Raw genomic sequence first — 26,699 nt, 5'->3', positions numbered from 1 at the left:
AAAGAAGATGCCCGAGTGTCCTCTCACACGTGAGGGGGTTTCCGTGATTTGCGGGATGTGAAAAAAAAGAATGACAACCATCTTATGGGTTTAACAAATGTTATATTTGGGATAACGCTTTCTTAGTAAAGTACAGATTGTAGTACTTTTTTCTTCTTCTATTTTTTCATATCTTATGGGTTGTAATTATAGTTAAAACACGCCATTAGTTTCGTTTACGATATATGGGCTATTTTACAGTCAGGGATCAAATGATTTACACTAGTAAAATATGTTAAAATTAAATTGTTTCATTCAAAAGGATTTATGCACATCAATTTTTGAAACTATCAATGAAATATTCATTAGAATTCATATATACTGACTCCATGTTCATATCTGTCTCTGCAAATATAAGTTTAAGGAAGAATTTCCACACTAGAACATGTTTTTATGAAATATTTTCCAATCAGATGCTACATTTAACAGTAAAGTTAAATCTGCTGATTGTCTGAAATATACACTTTTCGGCTTGGGTCGTTGTCGCCAAATCGTGTAAGGGAGATTACTCTAAATGCTTGTTCGTTTGGTATTTACAGCACATCGAATTTTCCTCTGTCATATAGTACTTTTTCCGCCATTGCAAAGCAAACCTTGCTTTGTCACGCGTGGATACCGGTGTGTGTATATATCTAGGTTTGGGTAAGCGTGCCGTTTTATATTCCTCTGTTTTTAGAGAAACTGTCAACTGATGATTTGTGTAAGGGATGTTAAAATTGCATATCGTGCTTTACACACGTGTCTGCGCGTTTTGTCGACTGTGAAATACGTCGAACATTTGTTGATGTCGATGCATGACTTGTGTTTTTGCAGTCCCTAAACAATTTCACTTTGAGATCAATTTCTTCAAAGTATATATTACAGTAATCACATTAACGAAGGAAAGGGAATTGTCATGCTTTCGTTGTTTTTTGTTTTCACAGGTCCAGAGGAATCATGTTTCTAACCAGATCTGAGTATGATCGAGGTGTGAACACCTTCTCACCAGAGGGTCGCCTCTTCCAGGTCGAATATGCCATTGAGGCCATCAAAGTATGTACACTACACAGGGACAGGCATACTAGATCTTATGGGAACAATTAACTTCTATCTGGCACACATTTTGCTTTTGAGTTAGCACTGCATCCTAACCCTTAAAACAACCCCAATCCTACCATCTCAACGCTATATCCTGATGTACCCTATTTTCGAATGGTTATTGTAAACATGGTTAAGATGGCATTGCTGATATTTCGAGGGAAGAGTTAATCAAAACTCAAATTCTGCCTCATACCAGTAGGTGATGGCTTCAACAATAGAAATCAGTTACATTCCGAAAGAAAAGGACTCCTTGATAAACGGTGTGACTTCCATTACCTTGTCTGTAAACTTCCACTGCATTGCTGTGATGTCAACTATTGTCAAACACCTGATTGGCTGGCAACAATGCAGTTTACCGGGCGCAGCCCAAGCTCTACCATCCGCTCAATTACCGCGCTATAGTGCCATCGCTGTCTCGTTATACCATTACCATGCCTCACGCTCTGGTGACTCTCGCTTCACGATCCAACACCCGTTTTCGATCTTAGGGAAACTTACACATCTTTACAATCAAACACCCCTTTTCGGTCTTAAGGAAACTTACACGTCTTTACGATCCAACACCTGTTTATCGGTCTTAGGGAAACTTACACGTCTTTACGATCCAACACCCGTTTTCGGTCATTAGGGTTAGCCTGCTTTGGGCAAGGGTAAGCCATAAATTCTTACCTTTACAAGCGTTAATCCTTTTAATCCCATTGGTCGGTCATGCTGACAAAAACAATTGCGGGTGTGGTTTCAAGAAAAGATGAATGGGAGCGCGGACCGTGACGTCATACGCATGCGCAATTCATTGTTTACTGATTACGCGTGCATGTCATTGGGGATTCTAATGACCCGTTGAACGAGCACTGATTACATGTGATAGCGCCTGTGGTCCAGTGGTAGAGCGTCGGCTAATTAACGCATTAATTAGCAGAACCGGTGAGCCGGCGAAGCGCGTTCGAGCCCCCACAGCGCTAATTGGATGTGAAAAAGTGCGCCCGGTAAAGTGCACTACTCCCGATTGGCTTAGTACTTTAGTGGGGTTTTCTTGAATGAAGAGACATGTTTTGTCACACAGTTCTCTACATAATTCTTGCATTTCGGCATTAAAACTAAAAAGTAAGTGATAGTTTGAAACCTCTTCACAAAATATGAATATTTGCCACATGATTGTGTTCACACTATTTTACTCTTCCTTTTCATCATGACACGGGCACCAAAATGTCTGACTGACAATGAAATGTTCTGACAGGTGTACAGTACTTCGCATGACCTCAATGTTGACATGCCGAACGCATGCATTCTCCAGTCGGCAGCTTTCATGACGTCACACATCGCCCATTAATGCAACAAATCAATATAAAAAATAGGCTGTTCGAAAATTGGTGTAGTTCGAAAATAGGGTGCTTGATGATACATGTAGTTGTGAAGGGGTAAACCCCATACATACCCTATTCACTTCTGTAGTTCCCTATGTTACATACCAAAAAGGCCTGACAAAGAACATTTGACCTGGTAGTATTAAAGCCAAAGGGGCCACTCGGGTTAAGTTTGTGAATGTGAATAAATGTAAGAAAGGGTCATGTCTAGATGGCTCCCTGGAAATACAGGTACAGCTTGTACATGCTGTTATAAAATCGTCATTGCAAAGTACTGTCCTTGGTTTGTTTAAAAGATGCCTTTTTTCAAATTTGCCTACTTTAAACCAGATATTGTCATGATTATAGTTTGATTTGAAAAGTACCTATGGGGCGGTGGGGTAGTCTTGTGGTTAAACTTAAAGCGTTCGCTTGTTACGCCAAAGACCCGAGTTTGATTCCCGACATGGATACAATGTGTGAAGCCCATTTCTGGTGTCCCCTGCCGTGATATTGCTGGAATATTGCTGAAAGCGGCGTAAAACCATACTCACTCACTCACTGAAAAGAACTTAAATGATGGGTTAGCAAATTATAGATGACCAGCTTCAGCATGTTCAGTTGTACAGTTTCGTCATTTGTTTTCAAGCTTGGATCAACTGCCATTGGCATACAGACAGGAGAAGGAGTTGTCCTGGCAGTAGAAAAGAGAGTCACCTCCCCATTGATTGAGCCTTCCAGCATTGAGAAGATTATGGAGGTTGACAACCATATAGGTACTGTTTACTTGTACTGATACGAACTGACATGTAAGGCTCAGTCAAATATGTATCCACCATGATTGTACAACCTATAGTGTCCCAGCTACTTTCCCAAACATGTCCCTGGACATTATAAAAAAATATTACGAGTAGTTTTACCCTGTTTACTCTAAACATTTGGGCTGTCATAAACTTACTACATGTACCACTCCAAAGCAGTATGTGAAATAATTTTGCAACAGCACTAGCCAACTGGACTTGTCACCATGGTCACTAGCTAGATCATTGTTTTCTAGCCAATTGCAGATTTAAGTAGCCAGTCCTAATACAAAGTGAAATACAAGGAGAATCTGGTAGCATGGAGAGAAAATCTTATGAATCTTTATCGAGTCAGTAACATTGCCAAGACTCCCATGTCTTGCAAATGGCCCCTACTTAACATGAACATTAGTCTGTTACCATGGTTACATGCCAGGACTACTATGTCTTGCAAATGGCACCTACTTACCATGAACATTGGTCTGTGTCAATGCAGCAGGCCGACACAATTAATCTAGACATACCTCTCACCTGTCACATGCACAATGAGCCAGAGTATGACTTTCTTCTGAAGGGTGTGCCATGAGTGGTCTCATTGCTGATTCCCGGACACTCATCGACAGGGCAAGAACAGAAGCACAGGTGAGAATACAGGTCTTGTTATTTCTACAGGGAGATGTTTTACCCCGACTTGAGCAATATTACAGCTATAACTCGTATTGCAGTAGCCTGTATATTATCAAGTCTGCACTTGGGGGCAACAGTTTATCCCAATTTTGATGTGTCACAATTGTCCGTGGTCCGATGGCATTACAGTGATGATTAGTTAAAACTAAAACATCCTTTGTTGACAATGTCTCTGAGCTAAACTGTTGATTGTATCCATGGCCTTAATAAACTGAAAACAATTTTGTTGATCATGGCAGATTTGTTTTTTCATTTTGCTTGAAGAGACGTGGATGTCCATTCTTCCACATTCATGTATATATTTCTCAGACTGTAATTCAAAGGTACCTCTCTTATTTACCTGACAATTTTTCATACAGTCTACAGAATCTTATGAATAATATGCATTTGGCTTTATCATCACATCCAATAGTGCAAGAAATCTACTTCTCACAATTGACGTAACCAGCCAAACTGTTGCAATGCCAATGCCAATGCCCTGTACAATTCCCAAAACTAATTTTCTTTGTGCATGTAGGGGTCACGGGTGACCCAGTCCTCTAAGGCGCCGAGATTCGCTGTTCAGAGTTGCATCCCTTTAGCACGCCAGAAACCTATGATTGTGGGTTCAGATCCCGGTTCGCCGCGATTATGTTTCTTGGTTTGTCAGCACCATACCCGTGCTCGTGGGTTTCACTGAAGTGGTAAACGTCCGAGACCTGCATGACTTCGGGCTTTCCTCCCACATTAAACTGACACGCCGCGATATGACTGGAATACTGTTAAAAGCGGTGTAAAACCCAACTCACTCACTCTTTGTACATGTAAAACACCATTAGGAATAAGAATCTGCTTTTGTACAGCTTTAATCGTGTAATCAGTATCATTACCCACTGTAGAAAGAAGAAAGTTGCAATCATTATGACCATGATGACATATGGGTGCAACCACTTTGTGTTTCAGAATCACTGGTTCACCTACAATGAGAAGATGACCGTGGAGAGTGTGACCCAGGCAGTCAGTAACCTCGCCCTGGCCTTTGGGGACGATGATGCAGACCCAGGAGCTATGGTCAGTGTGCAGCATGTGGGTCAGGGCTCAACAAGGCTGTAATACCATGCCCCATTTGCTCAAGTCTATCATTACATTTGGACAAGCAGACATTGACATAGTTTAGTTGTATATATTGTTGTATTGTGTAGATCTTGCCAAGCCCCTTCAGAAGAAGACTAGAAGGTGGCCCAGAGGCAAGCCAAGGCTTTACATACTTACCAAATTGGAGTTCATTCTGAGTTCTCCTCACAAGTTTGCCAAAGAATCATGACCCAAATATGCATGACATCTTTTATCATGTTAATCTTTTCCTTACCTAATAGTATTTCAACACTGTGTGGTATTTATGTGATGAATGTATGCGGGCATCACATACATGAACTCTGCAGTAAATGATGCACAGAAGCTTTACCTGTCGCTTGTTGTAACTTAGACAAGTGAAGCCATTGTTGATGTTGGAGTGTGTGCTGCTTGACTTACATGGTTTAAGAAGCCAAATATCACGAGTTGCTCATTAAACATGTTAAACCAAAAGTATGATTATTTTTTCAAATTTCTAACTCATTGATCTGAAAATACCCCTTAGAATGGATGCAACGGTAAAAAATTGTAGAATATCCAAAGAAAGTTGAAATATTCAATGGAATGATTTCCTATGAGTAAATACCCACTGGCTTAAACATTATCTGGAGCACTGACACTCTTGATGTTGTCAGATAATCAGTGTAATGTCATTGAAAACAAATGTAAAATGGTGTCATAAACATGATAAACGTGTCAACTTTTTGTTTTCTGCTGATACCTAGTTTCTTCTTTGATAGAGTCGACCATTTGGAGTAGCGCTGCTGTTTGCCGGCATTGACAAGAAGGGGCCGCAACTGTAAGTGTTGCTTCTCACTGCTGATAGATGCTGACTTGTACATTGTCCGTGTTGTAGGGGAGACTATTGTTCTGGAAATCACTATTGCGATAACTATTGATATTGAAAGAAACTATTGCGATAACTATTGATATTGCAAGCAACTATTGCGATTAATATTGATAGTTTCAGTATACCATTTTAGATGGATTTTAGAGTTGAATTAAACCTTGGAACTGAGGTTTCCTTTGAATGTGATGACACTAACAATAAATAAAAAGTAAATTTTAAAATATGACTGATTTGTTTTTTCTTTACCCTAATAATTTAAGAAAAAGAAACTTCCACATTACCATGTGTAAATTACTACCACTCATGATCAAAAGAAAAACAAATTTGAACAGCATTGCATGTATGTTATTGATATGGTAAATACAATCGAAACTATCGATACTCCTAACTGAAATCGGTACTATTGATCGGAAACTGATTTAACAATCGATTTATTGACTTTTAGAGCTGACCAATAGCAATATATCGATATTCCGATTTATCGTGACAACCCTATTGTGTTGTATTGTGTCACAGGCCGTGTCTTCATGTCTTCTAGTAGCCATGATGCTGCTCGGTATGCCACAGTGTCTGTACACAACAGGGGCACATCTATGTCATTGTATTGTTAAAGTGGAGGAATTACTCACATCGGAGTGGTGTGACTGCATGATGAGACAGTAACCAGCTGTTGTGTAGAAGACTAACGTGAAGTAGTCAGTGATGTAAGGAGGAAACCTGTACCCTGTGTTCTCTCTGCCAGGTTTCACATGGACCCCTCTGGGACCTTCATCCAGTACGATGCCAAGGCCATCGGGTCCGGGTCCGAGGGGGCCCAGCAAGCTCTACAGGAGGTGTACCATAAGGTGGGTGGAGTACCCTGAGGTTGAGTGTGTACCCTGAGGTTGAGTGTGTACCATGAGGTTGAGTGTGTACCCTGAGATTGAGTGTGTACCCTGAGGTTGAGTGTGTACCCTGAGGTTGAGTGTGTACCCTAAGGTTGAGTGTGTACCCTGAGGTTGAGTGTGTACCCTGAGGTTGAGTGTGTACCCTAAGGTTGAGTGTGTACCATACAAGGGGCAACATACTATAGTGTAAGTGATGTAGCATCAAGTGTTAGGTGGTGTAGCATAAGGTGGTGGTGTACCATAAGGTGGGTGGCGTAGCATAAGGTGGTGGTGTAGCATAAGGTTGAGTGTGTACCCTGAGGTTGAGTGTGTACCCTGAGGTTGAGTGTGTACCCTGAGTTTGAGTGTGTACCCGGAGGTTGTACCCTGAGGTTGAGTGTGTACCCTGAGGTTGAGTGTGTACCCTAAGGTTGAGTGTGTACCCTGAGGTTGAGTGTGTACCCTGAGGTTGAGTGTGTACCCTAAGGTTGAGTGTGTACCCTGAGGTTGAGTGTGTACCCTGAGGTTGAGTGTGTACCCTAAGGTTGAGTGTGTACCCTGAGGTTGAGTGTGTACCCTGAGGTTGAGTGTGTACCATACAAGGGGCAACATACTATAGTGTAAGTGATGTAGCATCAAGTGTTAGGTGGTGTAGCATAAGGTGGATGGTGTAGCATAAGGTGGGTGGCGTAGCATAAGGTGGTGGTGTAGCATAAGGTGGATGGTGTAGCATAAGGTGGATGGTGTAGCATAAGGTGGATGGTGTAGCATAAGGTGGTGGTGTAGCATAAGGTGGTGGTGTAGCATAAGGTGGGTGGTGGTGTGGCATTAGGTGGATGGTGTAGCATAAGGTGGATGGTGTAGCATAAGGTGGATGGTGTAGCATAAGGTGGTGGTGTAGCATAAGGTGGGTGGTGTAGCATAAGGTGGTGATGTGGCATAAGGTGGTGGTGTAGCATGAGGTGGTGGTGTAGCATAAGGTGGATGGTGTAGCATAAGGTGGATGGTGTAGCATAAGGTGGGTGGTGTAGCATAAGGTGGGTGGTGTAGCATAAGGTGGATGGTGTAGCATAAAGTGGTGGTGGTGTAGCATAAGGTGGATGGTGTAGCATAAGGTGGATGGTGTAGCATAAGGTGGTGGTGTAGCATAAGGTGGGTGGTGTAGCATAAGGTGGGTGGTGGTGTAGCATAAGGTGGTGGTGTAGCATAAGGTGGGTGGTGTAGCATAAGGTGGGTGGTGTAGCATAAGGTGGGTGGTGGTGTAGCATAAGGTGGTGGTGTAGCATAAGGTGGGTGGTGGTGTAGCATTAGGTGGATGGTGTAGCATAAGGTGGGTGGTGTAGCATAAGGTGGATGGTGTAGCATAAGGTGGATGGTGTAGCATAAGGTGGGTGGTGTAGCATAAGGTGGATGGTGTAGCATAAGGTGGATGGTGTACCATAAGGTGGGTGGCGTAGCATAAGATCGGTTGTGGTGTCGCACAAGGTTGAGGGTGTCGCATGAAGTGGGTGAGACACGTCACTTGAAACTGCTAAGGCATTTACTGATCTTATCTGAATAATAATAGTTATGGGGGACGTCTGATTTTGCTTGAATTGACACATAGATTGAGTCCATTCCCTGATGAGTTCTACTCTATGTGAATGTGTTTTGATTGTTCCAGTCTCTGACACTGAAAGAGGCATGTAAGTCAGCTCTGACGATTCTAAAACAAGTAATGGAGGAGAAACTTAATTCCACAAACGTTGAGGTGAGTGGTTCGAGTTTTCAAGGTTGATCAAACAGTTACCGCCTTCTTCCCCTGGTTCCACTGTGACAGTGCCTAGTTTCGTAAATAATGGCAACTGGATTGTTTAATCCGCCCTAAACATGGTTAAACCTATTTGATATATGGTTTTTAAATATTGAGGTGGGTTAACACAGATCAAACTGTTGGTGCATTGCAAATATTTCTGACTCTACATTGACACCTTTTAAGGATGTTTTTACTCATTTGTATACCCATGAAGATCCAGGTTAAAAGAGGTCTTCAGCAACCCATGCTTGCCGTGAAAGGCGACTATTCTTGTTGTAAGAGGCGACTAACAGGATCGGGTGGTAAGACTTGCTGACTTGGTTGATGTGCGTCATTGTATCCCAGATACAGGATTGATGCTTATGATGTCATTCACTGGATTGTCTGGTCCGGACTTGATTATTCCAGTCATATGTCTGGAATATTGCTGAGTGCAGTGTTAAACAATCAACAAACGAACACATTAGTAATTCATTTGTTTCAATCATTGGACTACTCTTTTCTCAGAGTAAGTGGAACTTATTTGATGTCATGTATTTCCAGATGTCGACAGTAACGCCTCAGCGCAACTTCCACATGTTCTCCAAGGAGGAACTGGAGGATGTTATAAAGGACCTGTGAGAGATGCTTCATGTGTATATCCGATTCAATCAGTCACCCACAGATCACAGTGCTAACAACATGGCCACACAGTCTCTCATCAGATACATTTAACTTCTTACCTGTCCCATAACGGATAGGACGAAAGTTCATAAATCAGAAGTTGAATTTTCTGAATTTATTGTTTTATTCTGTTCAGACATTTTTCAACCAAAAGCATATAAATCCTTATTTCATTGATCTTGATTTGACAAACACTAACCTGTACATCCTTGCGTGTGAATGAGATGTGTAGCCTGCCATGTTGATATTCATTATCTTGTGTGTTTTCATGTTTGGATTTCCATCCAAAAAGCTTGATTTGTGCAGTATCCGTGGCAGAATAATAACTACGTATTTGATGAGTTCTTGTGTGGGTTTTGTGGAGGAAGTTGTCATCATTTGAGTGAGATTGTACGTCCCATTACAGAAATAACTTTCAAAGACAGCACATATTTTAGATCAATAAAGTCAAAACAGTTTCTGATGCAAGGAATGGACATTGTTTCCAACATGTTCAAGGTATTGATGACAACTGGCTGCAGAATGGTGTTATTTGTTACGTGACTGCAAGTTGTGTTCAGCTTTGTGATCGCTGACAGACTCCATCTTTATCTCTATGCTCTTTGCACCTCACCTGTACTGCATTGTGGGAGCACAGTGTGGGGTAGTTTGATGATGGACTCAATATTAAACATTGTCATCAATATGTGTGTCCGTTGTTGATGTGTTGTGTCGTACACAGATGATCTGGTTGCACCTCAATCTCATTTAAATCAGATCTTTTTTTTTGCTACCGCTAAACAAAGATCTTAGGGTATCACATCAGAACAAACTTTTGCAAACTTTGACCGACCAATGAAATGACTAACAATGAGTTGACAGCCAAGCAGAAAGCAGCTTTATGATCTTTTTGTTTCAAACTGGGGACTTCCATTTCAGACTACGCTTGTAAAATATGTTGACAATGTTCTTGATTAATTTTTTTAACCTGAACAAAAGAACATTCTGGAATGTCTAATATATGGTTGAGATTGTATGGCAGTACTTCACACGTGCAAATGTTAATCCCAAGCGAGAGATAGACAATAATTTTGATGTAACGGTCTTTCGGAATATTCTGTGTTAACCATGTGGAGGTTGCATGATTAGTAACATATTCCGACAATCACTTTCCCGATCTGGTAAGTGACGCTCTGATTGGTCGTATGAAAGATTATTCCGACCTGACCTGTAATGAGATGACCTCAGACCTTCATTTAGTGGTAGCGAGAACTAAGATCTAATTAGAAGGCGCAAGGTTGCACCTTGATCTGAAATTTCCTTCTTCAGGCGTTTTTATGTGCTACTTGGTTAGAAGCAGATACACTCTCTCTTCATGATGATCTGGCAAACTATGAAGGTTGTTTCATCGGGGAACTTTCCAGTCAGCGAGTGTCGAGGCTTCTATATCCCCCATGTGAGAGGGAAGCATTCAGGGCAACATATCTGACTTCTGTATCGAACATCAAGGGTAGTTCTGAATGGAAATAATATAGGTCAGGCTTTTATATTGTGGAGATGTTTCTGGGAGAGATGGCACCTGCAACAAAATGCACCTACATGTACTACCAAAAGTACTATAAAGTCCGCCTCAGGTGCAGATCTTGGTGGCAGTAGCAAATATTCAAAAAATAACGATTGGTATTCATTTTTCATTTTTAAGTCTGCCACTGCTTTTCAAAGAAGCTCTGTGCCCCCCTCCCCCAAAAAGCTATTATGGTATATACACGAACTGATCCAGCCCCACTTTATGGGTCTTCCGTCCTGACCCACACTGAAACACATGTAATACATCTGGTGTCTAAGTAAATTTGTTTGAATGGGTACAGTAGGAGATTGTAATGTGACTGTCAATCCTCAGCGCCTCATAGGCTGCTTGCGTAGTATACTCCCCATGAAGTTGGGAATGAGCGTGCACACTTGTCCAGTGCCCAAGGTAATGATAAGATCTATCATTGTCTAAGTGTTTTTGAGGAGTCAGAAATGGAAATTGCGTTCTAAACAAATTCATGAAATAATATAATCTGTCCATCATTTGTTTACTACACTACCACACATGCATCTACACCAGGCTGGAGGTGATTCAAGGGTTTCATTTATTTCTTAATAATGATTAGCAGCCGCTATAAAATAAGTTCGCCACTATTTGTATTGAAAGATCCAAGACTAATCCAAGAGTTGGGGGTAACAACCCCAAACCCCCGACACAAGTACCCTCGGGATCCACGAGGCACACGTAAATTGTGTATTTGTCTTGAGCGGTATCTATTTTTATTATACTATAGGATGGCGAACAGATTCTATAATATCACGAACGGTTACTCCTAATGAATACAACTTGTTTTACTAATTTGCCTGGAAAATATCACATAAAGTTCAACCGGAGTGGTTCTATTGGAGATTTTACGTGCGCATCAAGAACTCTACACGCGGTTTCTGATGTACGTAACACCTGAATATTTAACTTACTGAATACAGCTCAATGTACACTAAAACACTTGAAAGGATTCTTAAGAATAAAGCGTAAGTACTTATACCATGGATGGCAGATATTTCGATGCGTTTCAGAAAAGTAAGTTGGGAACCACGAGGCGCTCGCGGTGATCGCAAAATGAAACACGGTGGGAAGAGCGAATCTAAAAAAATGACGTCATGACAAAAACGACGTTTTACAGTGAAATAAACCACACTTCGTCCTTCATTGTTCTTTGTGGTTTATGGCGTAGCTGTCTGATATAACTATATATACCCTTGACCCTTGCGTCATACATAGCGTACAGGAAGTGACGTAAAGAAATCTCCGTCTGTAAATCCGTACAGATATTCGTCTCGCTAGTCATTTGATTAAACGGCTATATTTAGTGTTGGGTATTTCGTCACGCCACGAACGTTACACGACAATATCCCCTCATCTACGTTATCAGACATCAACCCAGATTGGGAATGTGGGTTATGTGAGATACGCCTCGGATACGACAATGGCGACACCGAGCCACAGTCCTTCAAGACTACACGACCATTGAAGCTGAACCACACAAAGTAAATTAGGTTTCTTTGGAGAACTGTATTCGCCTGTCTCTGTTGCAAGAGTTATTAAGGTTTGGTTTCAAATGAAATTTAGAGACGATGAATTCGATCTAGCATTAATCTAATCTAAACACATTGCGTTTATCTCCATCCTACCATGGTCGATTCTGCGGAAGACAGCGCGTAAACCGGCATGGCTCTTGAGGCGAATTAAACTCCTCCGCACTGAGTGCGCTTGAACGTGTCATCAATCCGCACGCCATACGTCACCGACTACGAGAGAATGGTACAAGGTCCCTATCGACCATTCAGAGGAATGACGCTGACGCCACATCGGCTTCGGAGTTTACGTTGAAGTCCAACGTTGGCAATTACGTCCCGTCGTGTTACCGTTCTTGCAGCACAACCCCAGGATCCTGTTTCAAGACAATGCCAGACCTCACACAAATCATGTTCTGGCCACGAACAACGTCAATATTTGACCATGGCCAGCCCTTTCACCAGACATGTCACCCATGGAACATGATGGGATCATCTTGACCAGAAGATCCGAACCCGTCCCAATCTTTCATGACAAGAAGTCAGGTGGTACAGACACCGAGAGAGGAACGAAGGGCAAATACCGATGACGTCATTAGACGCGTGTATGTTTGGACGAGGAGGCCATGCACATTAATGACGCATTGCCATTCATTCAAGGACAAAATTCCAGCTATATGACGGCTGTCTGTAAATAATCGAGTCCGGATCAGACACTCCAGTGACATCATGAGCAACAAACTACGCAATTGGGACAATGACATGCATCAACCAAGTCAGCAAGCCTGACCACCCGATCCCGCTAGTCGCCTCCTAGGACAAGCATCGGTTGCTGAAGATCTTCATGGGTTTTTGGTGACTGTCGTTTTCAGGTAAGTCAGTCACTCGTGATCTATTTCATGGCTACATCGACTTCAGGGTGCTGTTGTCAAAATGCATTCTTGGCTCTCTAAGTATCATTTCCTCAGAAAACAGTACTGATAAAGTTTTGGGGTTCCAGATGACTGAACGTATTGTGAGCCTAATCACAAACATATGTTCGTATAAAAAATACAGTAAGATCAAAATTAATTAAGTGAAGTCTGTACCTCTGTATGGAGAGAATTTGTGTTGTCCCTAACGAAATACCCTAAACGTCCCTTTAGAAACTTTGTAATAGTGGAATTTTGGTTTTTACCCCGCTTTGAGCCACATGCTTGCAATACCTCATCGAAGACACCAGAAATGTACTTGACGCATTATTATTGTTATGTGGCCGTTTAAGTATATATACTTGTAAGTTTACATAGTAAGGTTGTTTTCGGAGGAGTGTTAGTGGCAGGTAATTGAGGCGCTCGTAAATGAGGCGCTAATAAAATGTGACCTCCCTTAGCGTTTACAGCGCAAGCTTCGTACAAGGGCTTCAGACACTTGTTACCCTCTCGCTACAAGCCTAAACATTTTCGTGACACTCTCAGTGACATTGCTGCCACAAGTGTGGACAGTGTCATTGTCAAGGCAGTAGCTATAACATGGGCTTTAAGGTGGAGACATTTGAAATACACCGGCTACCTTCAGTGACGTCACGTCTGGCATTCAAGGTACAGAGACTTACATCGACGACAATACCAATCATTCAATGGAGTGGGGCGATCATTTGAAGAGGATCTGGCCTACTTAGGGGATATCACAGGCAAAAATTAACAGTAAATCTGGCCAAGTGTAAACTTGCCAAGGCCCATGTTATTTTCTTCTGTTATTTACTCCATCAAGATCAGATACAACCAGTCAATACAAAAATAGAAGCTATTGCAATTTTCCAGTTCCGACCAACTAAAGCCACTCCTGGGTATGACTGGTTACTACAGAACAATTTGTCAAAACTGTCACTAGTTTGTTGGTCAAAAAGACAAAGTTTCGCCGGTATAACCAATGCCAGGCAGCTTTTTATCCGAGTAAACATATGCATAGTTAAAAACATAAGCCTATGTGTTTCAATATAATTTGTCAATTATTTATTGATTTTGTTATGTACACTTTTCACGATTTAGTTCTGTACGTACTAAGTTCAGTGTTAACCTTCGTTTCAACTTGGGAATCAGACCTGACAGTATAATGCACTACATGATGCGAGTATATTCAAGTGTACAACCTGCAACCCTTTTCGTCATGCGAGAATATATTCTTTAAGATGCGAGGGTAGATTTGCCTTTTTTTCTAAATTTTGAAGAAAAAATATTTTGATAACTAATTCAGTTTTGTGACATTTTACTGCCATAGAAAACTTATAATTAATAAAACACAGCTCCATGACGCGCGCCAACAACAACGGTTTTGTGTGTACAGAAGTTCCTTCAAGCACCCTACAGGGGATTCCGTTTCCTATCAAAAGCCTAACGAACGTGTCACTACTTCCATGAAATCCTCTCAGACAGACTGGTTCGGGGCAAAACTTGCCATGCGACAGCTTCATGATTTATAAGTCGGGTCCATATCAGATAAATATATTTTAACTGACATTTATGTGAAGATGTAGATGCCCTTTAATATAACGTTCGTTTTCCCCGCACAGTTAAAAATATTATGTTTTTGTACATGTTGGACAATTGAAAAACTGAAAAATGCACCTTTGAAACAGTCACTTATACATACGTGGTGTCTGACATGATCAATGTGTATTACAGTAAACTACGGTTATAACGAACTCAAAGGGACTACTAATTTTAGTTCGTTATAACCGTAATTCGTTACAAGCATATATACAGCATAACTACAGCATATAGTCGGGACTAAACAGTTAGTTCGTTATATCCGTTAATTCGTTATAAGCGTGTTCGTTATAACCGTAGTTTACTGTATGTAGATAATTGATGGCTGTCGCGTGACTCACTTCAACTACAAGGTCACGAACAAGGTCGAAGTTCTCAAAGCGTCCAGTCTTAATTCATAAATTGTTGACGTTGGGTGTTGGGTATTTACATGAAGGATTCGACACGAAGAATTTATTAAAGAACCTTTAACATAAACCAACTTTACAGGCTCCGCCCACACGTCACGCTAACGCGCGCGCTGTCACATGTGTTGAACAACTAAATGCAAAGTCCCCCTGAAATTATTGCTTGTAAATGTCATTATCCGGGTTGTCTCCCTTGGTTCACGTCGTGTTGTTAAGCAACCCCTGTTCCTTGGCAACCCCTCCAACGATGGTGTTCATGACAGCCAGTAGCTTGTCCCACGCCTCGAGGAGGGCCGGCGTCGCTTCATCTCCAAGATACTTCTTCAGGAACGGAGAAAACATTATCCTCAACTCCTACAACAAAAAACAAAAACCTCTGCATCGACAGTTGAGCTGAGGTGAAATGGAGTTTAACACCGCGTTCGTGATTACTGCACTTATAAAGGGACTACACACAAGTGTCTGTGTCTTTGAGTACGAGGTCACAGAGCATCTTCGCGAGGCAAGGGAGTTAACTCTTCAGTCAACGTCCTTGGCTCGGGAAGATGGTGCTACCGAGACTGTTGTCTTCATCAATTTAAATTTTCCAAGTCACCATTAGCTTGGTTTGTCTGTACACTTGTATGTTGATACGGCACAGCGGTCGTTGTAGGTCCTGGTGGTATATGCGTTATGTGTGCAAGTGCCTGTGAATCTGATTTGCACACCCTATTTCAATATATCTCATACATCTTATCTATATTAGACTTAATGCCCAAAGCACTTTATTTAAACAGGCTTAGATTATCAGGATAAACCATAAGGAAATGCCTTTTGTCGTAAACATGTTAAAATTCTAAACATGTTTCGATTGTGGAGATGTTGTGTTTAGGTGGTGTTTAGGCTGTGAGACCCTAAACGTGTTTAGATAGAACACACCAAATGTGAATTCCGTTTAGGATTAAACACATTCCTAAGCACGTTCAGATCTAAGACATGTCTTGTATGTGTTTACATTCAAAACACATTTTTACTGTTGGTTGATGCATGTCAGTATGCTAATTGCGTTAATCAACACCGACGTTAAACAACTGCCAACCAAAAACTAAAGAAACAAACCTCAAACTCCTTTATCGTGATGCCTCTGTTGAGGTGGTTGCGCGCCACCTTCTCCACCAGAGCCACCAGACACTCTGGATCATCCAGATTCCCCACAAAGGACCCGATCTGATACATCACTGTAGTTGCATGCGCACGCATCTTGGAACTGGTCGCCAGTTCTTCCTGGGACTTGTCGCGGAACAAGGGGAAGAACTCTTGCTGGTCGGGATAAGCTTTGAAGAGTTCGAGAAAAAAGTTAACTCCGTTCTTCTTCTGCATCTGACGCGAACCGATAATCTCCCAGCTGTCCATGATCAGGTTCTTCTGACGGAGGGTCAGTCCGGTAGCAGGGTCGACAACGGAGTCATCGGAGTCAACGTTGTTATTCGTCGCGGTGTCGCCCATAGTTTGGAAGGCAGTGAGATCTCAACCTGCAACAGGGAATACGTATCAACATGAATCACCAACTCACGCCCTCTCTTCTAGATCTAATACATGCATGCTATCTCTCGCTCTTCGGGGCGCACCTTTGAGCCCCGATGTTAATCCTCTGTTTTGTATCCGGTAATTGTTGACAATATGGGAACATTCTAGACATTGATATTCCAACACATTGTTCGACATATAAAAGACACATTGCTCGACATATGCAGGCAACATAGCTCGACATATACAGGCAACATAGCTCGACATATACAGGAAACGTAGCTCGACATATACAAGACATATTGCTCGACATATACACGAACCGTAACTCGACATATACAAGACTTATTGCTCGACATATACAGGAAACGTAGCTCGACATATACAAGTCATATTGCTCGACATATACAGGAAATATAGCTCGACATATACAGGAAACATAGCTCGACATATACAAGACATATTGTTCGACGAAACCATGGCACATTGCTCGACATGCAGGGCACATTTCATATCGTTGTGCAGTCAAAATATCGTACTGCTGTCATACCATAGTTCCGTATACCGTCATATCGTATTGCGTTCAATTTATTATAGTGCATCAGACCGTGGTAATCTTTTATGGTTTCAAAATCTGTCAATCAATAGTTTTAATCCATAATGGTGCCTCACAGTAGTTAAACTGGTAGGGCTTTATCCTTCACGCTGACAGTCATCATCAGTTTCGGGGCGATTCCACAATATGTTGGAGCGGTCAAAGACGCTGGTAACTTATTGAATAAACCTTGATCTCGTTTTGGATAGAAAGATAATCTGTATTCAGTATCTCTCGTGTAAACTCATACCTAGAGTATGTCGAGAAAATGTAGACTTGCTTTACAGTACGGGCTGGACGGGAGGGAAAATAATAGCGTTCTGTGAAGCACTCCCTCAAGCGTTTATTACATTATTATTTAAACAAAAAATATTGCACGTAAATAATTAGGATTGCATGGAAATATGCCTGTTTACACCGTTGAAGGGTTTAAGGAATGTTGTCTGGTAAGATTATATTTTACCTGTCCCTGCTGTGCAGTGTATAAGCCAAACAGTGAGGTGTGTCCTGCGTCCGTGTACATATACAGGGCGAGCGCTGCAGACACACCACGGTATCTGGTCACGTGATGATGAGGCATGCACAGGCCCAGTAGATAGAGCAAGTGTCTGAGTATACAGTCACTTTCACACCTGCCAGTGTGACGTGTTCACAATCAGATGTACGGGCGGAGATAATCCGTGAGGTGGAGACGAGTGCCACTGTGTACCACTGTGTATCAGTGTGTACCACTGTGTACCGGTGCGTACCACTGCGTACCACTGTGTACCACTGCGTACCATTCATCTTCCCGAGGCAAGGGCATTATCTATAAAAGTCCAGTTTCCACCCTTGCCGAAAAAGGGGGCTGGAATTTCCAGGCTCGATCTTAGCGCCACCACTGGCTATTACGAGTTATGTCCCTTCTATGTCCCTCCTACTGACCAATTAGATGCCATCTTTCATATCACATGCATTTGCTTCAAACAAAATGGCGGCGTCCAGTCAAGACGATCTGATCGATAATCAAGATCTATATTGTAATAAAACGGGTCTTACCGCGCGAAGTGCAAGAAATCACTTGATCACCTTGGTGGGGTGGTCGGGTAGCCTTGTGGTTAAAGCGTTCGCTTGTCACGCCGAAGACCCGGGTTCGATTCCCTACCTGGGGACAATGTGTGAAGCCCATTTATGGTGTCCCCCACCGTGATATTGCTGGAATATTGCTAAAAGCGGCGTAAAACCATACTCACTCACTCACTCACTCACTGATCACCTCGGTTAAAAACATGTCAAAATCTACCAAATATCTGTCAACACCCATTGTACCTTAAAAAATGAGAAATGTAGACACAAAAGGCTGGAGCTGCTGTCACTGTGCCGGCAAATTTAATGTAAAACAAAAACAATAAACATGAAATACACAATGAGCGGAATACCTGCTCGTACGATCGGTGGACGGGCTTCCAGCTTCACGTCCGAACACATCCGCTCCGGTCATCGACCAGTCGGGATACCAGTCTACATGAATATCTACATGAATTTGGACATTGTATACATTTACAAAAAAACATAGACACGTTATGTTACAACTGCACATTATATACTGGATAGGGATTTTGCACAGAAGAATGAAAAGGGCACTATTGAAAAATGCTATTGTCAACGCGCATGTTGATGGGGATTTAGCTCTTGGGGGAATAAAGGACAAAATTGACATCACTGTCGCGGAACGCTTTATGCACAACATGTAAACAATAAACAATAATTGCACAATGAGCGGAATACCTGCTCTGACAACACAAACACAGCAATGAGCGGACCTTCCAGCTCAGGCATACAAGAGGTGAGCGGAGCTCCAGCTCACCTCAGGGTGTTTCCTACGAGCGGCACATCCTGCTCGAGGTCGTCCCTATGCCAGCACTCGGAATACCAAGCCTGACTAACACCGTAGTAACTGTGTAATGGTAGCACATATATAGTAATGAACAACAATGGAAAGACGATGACGTTGCTCTGGACATGGGACTTCTGGGGTGACACAGCTTAGGGGATGAACAATTAAGGCAATAAATGTCATACTGTAAATAACAGTAATGAACGGGAAGTGATGAAGTAGCCCAGGTTGGCTGTCAGTAAATATACAATGACATGTTGGTGAGGATTAACAACGGGGATTTGTGTCTTATAAATAATGACAATTAAGTTATGGAGACATATACATGTAATGGCTACAGGGTAACTAAGCCTTTGGAGTCAAATGTACTTCAGACAATGGTAGTCGTAAATCAGTCGCAATGACACTATTATAAAGTCGAGATCTAACTTAGCGTGTACTATAAATATAACATGGAGAATATTTTAACAAACCGGTACGAATTCATTTAAATGATTGATGTAGACTTATTGTAGTCATGGCAACTGCAGTGGAAATTACAGTCACTACAGTTTCACGTTCTAACAACAGCACAAGTCTGTCTACAGAAAGAATCTCTGAAGTTCAAAGGAGGTGGACATGTCCCAGAGGTCAACGCGCTCGTTCTTCACGCTGAATACGTTTGTTTCCTGTATGAGGAAATGGCATAGGGGGTCCAGGGAATCCGGAGCCCCCCTCCTCCCCCCCCCCCCCCCCCCCCCCCCCATTCTTTTTTTTTTTTTTGAACACCAAATAGAGCATGTTGTAGGCAGTAAAATTATCCAGAGAGTGGATTTTGGTATTTTCGGTCCCTCCCTTTTTTAAAATGCTGGATCCGGCCTTTAAAGACCTCCTATAGATACAATATTGCTCGAAGCTGTGTAAACGCCTGCGATCTTTTCCCCCTCTTTTCCGGAATCTGAGGTCCAACGCGTGTTCTGGTTATGGTTGGTTTAGATATTTTCAAATTCTGATTGTCTTGTATATGGATTTTGATAAGAACCTCGTCTCCTACCCGCACGTGGGGCGCCAATCAACAAAATACATATTTCTGCTTTCGAGTCAAAATCAACAATGCGTCCTCTTAGCGCTTTTCCATCTCGCTAACAGCTTCCGATAGAACCGTCTCACCACGAATACCAGGAATTGCAATATGCCGTTATCATTGCTCAACTGAGAATGCTTTGTGTGAAAGGAATATGTTTTCTAATCTTTTGTTTGTGAGATGATGTAAACCAGGTCTAGCGGGGTTTGCGTGCAAACACCGAGATTTGGATCCGAGTTTAGAGACATTTAAGCTTGATAAGCGCCCTTTATGCCATTCCACTACAACAGAGAGTACCCCTTTACCTCCGCCATAATGAATTGAGGTGATGTCGCTCTCGGGACGTGGACTGTTTATACTTATCTCTAGCTTCCCGGTCTTGACATTTATTTTTTAAATTTTCACAAGCATTTCAGTGCTTTCGCTGAGATCGAGGTGGTTTTTTATAGGTTGGACGTCTTCATAACGTCCATCAAACAGTTACATCTACAAAGGGAATAGTTTATTGTCTGTGGCAGAACATGATTAGTTAACACTGTTATTTGTTGATTTGTCCTTTTACGATTTAACATTTTTGGAAGAGATTTTTTACCATTCGAGTGAGTGAATTAGAATTTAACGCAGCTTTTAACATTTAGTTATGATTGTCTGTGAGCTTACTGTGCACTGTAATTTGGCAAACTGAAGATATTTATACGTGAGGCCACTTCTTTTAGTGTAGGTTGTATATCGACTGGTATAAGTAAACTAATAAAGTTTAAAAACGTATTCGAGTGTAGGAAACCGTTTTAAAGAATTGTAATCTGTGACTAATATACAGTAACACCGATCAGATTAAGACACTGCCAGCATCATCACTGTCGTGGACGTCTAGGTATTACACAGAGGAGCTTAATCCGAAACCGCGACTCGTTAAACCGCAAATTTGTTCATCAGTACAATTTCACAGGGAACGGCGTCGTCAGGATTAACGAGGTTACACTGTATGCGTATAAAGAAATATTAGGTGGATTATGTGTTATACTCTTAGAAACATTTATATTAATATTTATTTGTGTGTTTGTTGTTTAACGCCGCATTCAGCAATATTCAAGCAAAATGGCTTGTAAATAGCCGAAAATGAACCAGACAGTCCGGTAATCGATATTGTGAGCAACGATCCACGCCGTCAGGATACGATGACCGGCAAACAACCAAGTCACCAGGCCTGACCACCTGATCCATTTGGTCGCCTCTTACAGCAATCAGTTCTAACGCAGGATCACCGCGGGGTTGGCGTTACAGCGCACACACAGACAGCGCGACAACCATACATGTTATCAGTCCCGTGAAGATTCCGTGTTAGATTTGGTCTCCAGCAACCCATGTTTGTCGTAAGTGTGAGTGAGTGAGTGAGTTGGGTTTAACGCCGCTTTTAACAGTATTCCAGTTATATCACGGCGTGTCAGCTTAATGTGGGAGGAAAGCCCGAAGTGATGCAGGTCTCAGACGTTTACCACTTCGGTGAAACCCACTAGCACGGGTGTGGTGCTGACAAACCTTGAAACATAATCGGGTCGAACTGTGATTCGAACCCACAATCATAGGTTTCTGGCCCGCCCAAGGGACGCAACTCTGCACAGCGAATCGCGGCGCCTTAGACGACTGGGCCCCCCGTGCCCCCTTGTCGTTAGAGGCGATTAAATGGATCGGGTGGACAGGCTCGCTGACTTGGCTGATGTATATCATTGTACCCTAAATGCGTAGATCGATGCTCTTGATGTCAATCTTGATGTCAATCACTGGATTGTCTGGTCCAGACTCGATTATTTACAGACCGCCATCATAGAGCTGTAATATTGCTGAGTGACGTGTTAAACAACAAAACAAACAAATAAACAAACCAAATATGTTATCCTCCGTAATACGAACAAAACCGCAGGGATGTTTTGCGTGTTACTCCGACTAGACGGTAGGTAGCGTGTTCGCTAGTCACGCATACAGTCCGGGTTTAGTTCCCGTTGACAGAGAAACAGGATATATAACTGGAATTTGGGCACATGTGGTTTAACCTCATTTTACTGGAAAATCTAATATATGTGTCAGTACACTACTTTATAACTGTGATCCGTACTATCATAACCACGTGACTTCAGAAATTCATGACTGTCAATCAAAGTCATCGTTCGCTAGCTACAGTTAACATAGCTTCTCTGATCTCGAAGGGGAAGTGTCGCACTCTGACAAACAACACAACTGATTTCGTCGTAAAGAACCTTTAACTCGGTCGAGAGAAATTCGGGCCAACATACGATACGGCTGTCGTCATTATAGGACTATGATCACCGGGATTCAGGACTTTCATCTGGGATGAGGCTGTTGAGCTACTTAAGGTTGTGTTAATATACGGTTTTAGGGCCGTCCGTCGTCTTTTCGCCGCGCTAGTGGTGTTTACGTCGTAAAGCTGTCGCCCTTAGCATATCGCAACCGTGGAGGGTCTCTCGTGTGGCTTGTGCTAAATCTTATCTGACAGTCACTGACCACGGCCGGACCCACAGGAGTGGGGTGAGGGGTGAGGGGTGAAGGGTGAGGGTTGTTATGTTGGAGCTTCACTTGGCTATACTATACACTGACAAGTAGATCCGACCACCTGCATATGTGAAGGCACGACACTCACGGACAAGTCGGCAAGCTGCGCTAGAACTGGCACAGCGTCCGCGTCTGTTTGAGTCGACGGGTGACGTGTGTGAGAGTGACTGTTGTTTTACACCGCAGCAATAACTGCCACAGTCCTGCTTAATAACTGTAGAATATTTGTATCATATGAAACCAAAGGAAATCTAGATTATCAATAAATCAAATCTAGCTATCTGTCATCAGGAAAAAGAATATAATCAGTGGAGATCGATACTTATATTGTATAAGTAAGGAATTCATAGACTGTATGTCAGAATGTTATCATGACTGGGTGTGAATAATTAAACCTGGGCCAATCCAGTGGTAGTCAGCATGAACAAGTAGCATTCTAACACGTTGTAATCCCCGATCACCATTACTGTATGTTGGGGGATGGGGGGTGTTTACTTGGTCTACATGGCAGTCCTGGTATTCAACTGAAATCTAAAATATCAGTCCGGAAGTTGCCGACTTCACTATTTGTACCAATATTCCAGCAATGTCGCGGCGCGGGACACCAGAAATGGGCTTCGCACATTATACCCTGCCTCGGTGTGACGTTCAAACGCTGGAACCACTAGGTTACCCCCGCTGCCCTGTTTACACAGAGACACAAATGACAGTAATTACAAATCTACATCCGGACCAAAAACTGACAAAAGTGTGGAGTATGGTCCTCCTTTAAATCTCTGCCCCGGTAAAGATCATTGGTGATTGGTTGGTTCCAGTCACGTGACTATTGTCATGGCAACCTGGTGGGCGTAGTTTGCGGACAAACCACAGATACATGAACATACCCTTTGACACCAACCTTTCCCTCCGCGTTTGAAAAAAAATGAATGCGATAACATCTGATGTGAAACTCGCTATACAGTCGACCCCTGTTATCTCGACTGATTGTTGATAATTGCCTGCGAAACACATTTTCATTTGTCATCACATACAGGTGTTGTGTTCTTACAATCGTGATTGGGTATGCAATCGTATTGCTGTGTATCTATACCACTGTTACGTGATCTGTCTGGCTGGCCATGCCTCACTATCTCGAATGTCGGGAAATCTCGAGGTTACAGCTGGGTTCGAGATACAGGGGACCGACTGTAATCTGATGAGTCGGTACGTTAGTCGCCACCCGCAAAGCCACCCGAATCTCCACCCCCATCACCCTGAACTGACTTCAACAGTGAGTGAGTGGATGAGTTTTAGACAAAGCATGAATAATGAGGTCGACTCTAGGATTGGAACGAATCATCCTCGGATCCAGGCACCACGAAGGGATGTAATTTTGCACAGCGCATTGCATCGGCTTAAAAGTCAGACGTAATGTATAATTAACGGAGAGCACAATTTATACCGTAACATGTAACGCTGATATGAAATGCAAAAAAATCAAACTTAGAACCGTAACTATGACGACCTGTAAACAGTGCGAGTGAGGGAGTTTGGTTTCAGGGCTTTTCAGTAATATTCCAGGAATTCGGGGACACCAGAAACCGGATCTTAGGCGTGACGAGCGAACACTTTAACCACGAGGCTACCCGACCGCCCACCATGTAAACAGAAACCTTCGGGAGGTTAATGACAAGCACAATGGATAGCGTTAGCTGGTTCTACAAACGTTCTGGGTTCTGTTGCTGTTTGTTTGTTTGTAGCGACGCACTCGGCAATATTCATGCTATATGACGGCGGTCTGTAAATAATCGTGTTTGGACCAGACAATCCAGTGATTAATATCATGAGCATCGATCCACACAATTGGGATCGATGACATGCATCAACCAAGTCAACGAGCCTGACCACCCAATCCCGTTAGTCGCCTCTTACGACAAATATAGTCGCCTTTTACAGCAAGCATGGGTTGCTGTAGACCTATTCTACCCCGGATCTTCACGGGTCAGTTCTGTTCCTACTCAGCCGAGTTGTTGGAAAACCCAGTCTAGCGGGGATTCCACGGACAAGGCGGTCGTAAAACTACTTATGAACCTAACAAGAACCAAACAAGACCCAAGAAACAAGGTGAAGGTCAAGCGACTTCAATAACATCACATGACGGCCTGGTGTCCCTGTGGTCACAACTCCAGGTACAGCCACACCGTAACCATGGAGAGATGCTCATCCTATCCATCCTATTCAGTGGTCCTGTCACTGGGCCCAATGCTCTCAGCCCTGCTATCGATACGTACACCACGTTGAGCCATTGAGCCCGACCCACGTCGCGGCTGTTGTAATCTGCTGCACAGCTGGGTACTGACACGCGCATCTGTGATTCAGCTCCGCCGGGTTCAAAGGTCAGGTGACACGACAATGTACGGGTTTAAGACAGTAGGTGTGGAGATTGACGAGTAGGGTAGGAGCACCCGGGGTCAAGTCGTACCTTGACATACGAAGAAACATAGAAACAAAACATGAATGCTGTTTAGGATACCCGTCGTTGATATTTCCATACATACATATAGAAAGATGCGTATTAAAACTACCGTCAACTGGAGAGAGGTACAGGTATATGAGAGAGAGAGTTGAGAGAGACAGGGACAGAGAGAGGCGATAGAGAGGTGAGAGAGAGAGGAAAAGAGATGTATGGAGAGAGAGAGAGATAGGTACAGGTATATGAGAGAGAGAGAGTTGACAGGGACAGAGAGAGAGGTGAGAGAGAGACATAGGTAGAGAAAGTGAGAGGGAAAGGGATGTATGAGAGAGAGATCAGTGATATATATATATATATATATATATATATATATATAGAGAGAGAGAGAGAGAGAGAGAGAGATAGAGAGAGAGAGAGAGAGAGAAAGAGAGAGTGAAAGAGTCAGGTAGAGAGAGAAGTGAGATATATGAGAGAGAGATGATGAGAGACAGATAGGTAGAGAGAGAGACAGGGACAGATAGAGGTGAGAGAGAGAGAAAGAGATGTATGGAGAGAGAGAGAGAGGTAGGTACAGGTATATGAGAGAGAGAAAGAGAGTTGAGAGAGACAGGGACACAGAGAGAGGGGTGAGAGAGAGACATAGGTAGAGAAAGAGAGAGGGAAAGAGATGTATGAGAGAGAGATGAGTGATATATATATATATAAATATATATATATATATATATATATATAGAGAGAGAGAGAGAGAGAGAGAGAGAGAGAGAGAGAGAGAGAGTCAGGTAGAGAGAGAAGTGAGATATATGAGAGAGAGATGATGAGATACAGATAGGTAGAGAGAGAGAAAGGTAGAGATATATGAGAGAGGAGAGAGACAGATATGCAGAGAGAGAGAGGGAGAGCTAGAGTGAGAGAGAAGGGGATATTTGAGAGACCGAGATGAGAGAGAGAGAGAGAGAGAGAGAGAGAGAGAGAGAGAGAGAGAGAGAGAGAGAGAGAGAGAGAGAGAGAGAAGGGGATATGAGAGACCGAGATGAGAGAGAGAGAGACATATTGGGAGAGGGTAGAGGTAGCGGCAATAGTTACAGAGTAGTTGTGACCACGTCGCTATAACGCGCTGATTTAAAGGCCGCCGTGAGTTACAGTATAACTAGAGTACTCAAGCATAGATATAAATCTCCCACTACTTACATGTGCTCGTCCCCACGTCAATGAAAGATACATAGTATCACCTGGACCATTCATATATACCCATACATCGACACACGCGGGGCCTTCCCACGTCACGTGTGTGATGTATGTGATAATATATTAATGAAGTTATTAGATAGTCGGCCCAAGTATGAAGCCCCTGGTCACGTTGTCAGGGGGTCGCATTGTTCTCTCC

At 42.6% G+C, this 26,699-nt stretch overlaps 2 protein-coding genes across 5 annotated transcripts in view; one reads left to right on the top strand and one right to left on the bottom strand.

The window, feature by feature from the left end:
* The first annotated feature begins 620 nt into the window (after nt 1-620).
* LOC139444884 (proteasome subunit alpha type-5) lies at nt 621-9,908 on the top strand. The gene is made up of 9 exons (XM_071225889.1): nt 621-681; nt 963-1,071; nt 3,112-3,238; nt 3,837-3,904; nt 4,892-4,999; nt 5,803-5,861; nt 6,655-6,757; nt 8,442-8,528; nt 9,117-9,908. Exons 2-9 carry the CDS (start codon nt 976-978, stop codon nt 9,192-9,194), a joined length of 726 nt encoding a protein of 241 aa, XP_071081990.1. The 5' UTR covers nt 621-681; nt 963-975; the 3' UTR covers nt 9,195-9,908.
* A 4,428-nt stretch (nt 9,909-14,336) lies between these two features.
* Nucleotides 14,337-26,699, bottom strand: part of LOC139445361 (globin-like) — a 53,655-nt gene continuing 41,292 nt past the window's right edge. For 2 of the 4 annotated variants that reach the window (XM_071226494.1, XM_071226492.1), the window contains exons 2-3: nt 16,354-16,766; nt 14,337-15,609 (exon numbers count right to left, since the gene is read on the bottom strand). In XM_071226494.1, the coding sequence (XP_071082595.1) occupies nt 15,454-15,609; nt 16,354-16,740 (543 nt within the window). In that variant the 5' untranslated portion in view covers nt 16,741-16,766 and the 3' untranslated portion in view covers nt 14,337-15,453. Of the gene's footprint in view, nt 15,610-16,353; nt 16,767-17,819; nt 17,841-18,774; nt 18,849-26,699 lie in introns of those variants that run through there. The other 2 variants (XM_071226495.1, XM_071226496.1) reach the window with 2 other exon arrangements.

This window comes from Haliotis cracherodii, unplaced genomic scaffold (assembly GCF_022045235.1).
Source record: "Haliotis cracherodii isolate W230 unplaced genomic scaffold, xgHalCrac1.p SCAF_6, whole genome shotgun sequence".
Taxonomy (NCBI): Eukaryota; Metazoa; Mollusca; class Gastropoda; order Lepetellida; family Haliotidae; genus Haliotis; species Haliotis cracherodii.
The sequence above is the reverse complement of the archived record's forward strand: the minus strand, read 5'-3'. Positions and strand labels throughout refer to the sequence as shown.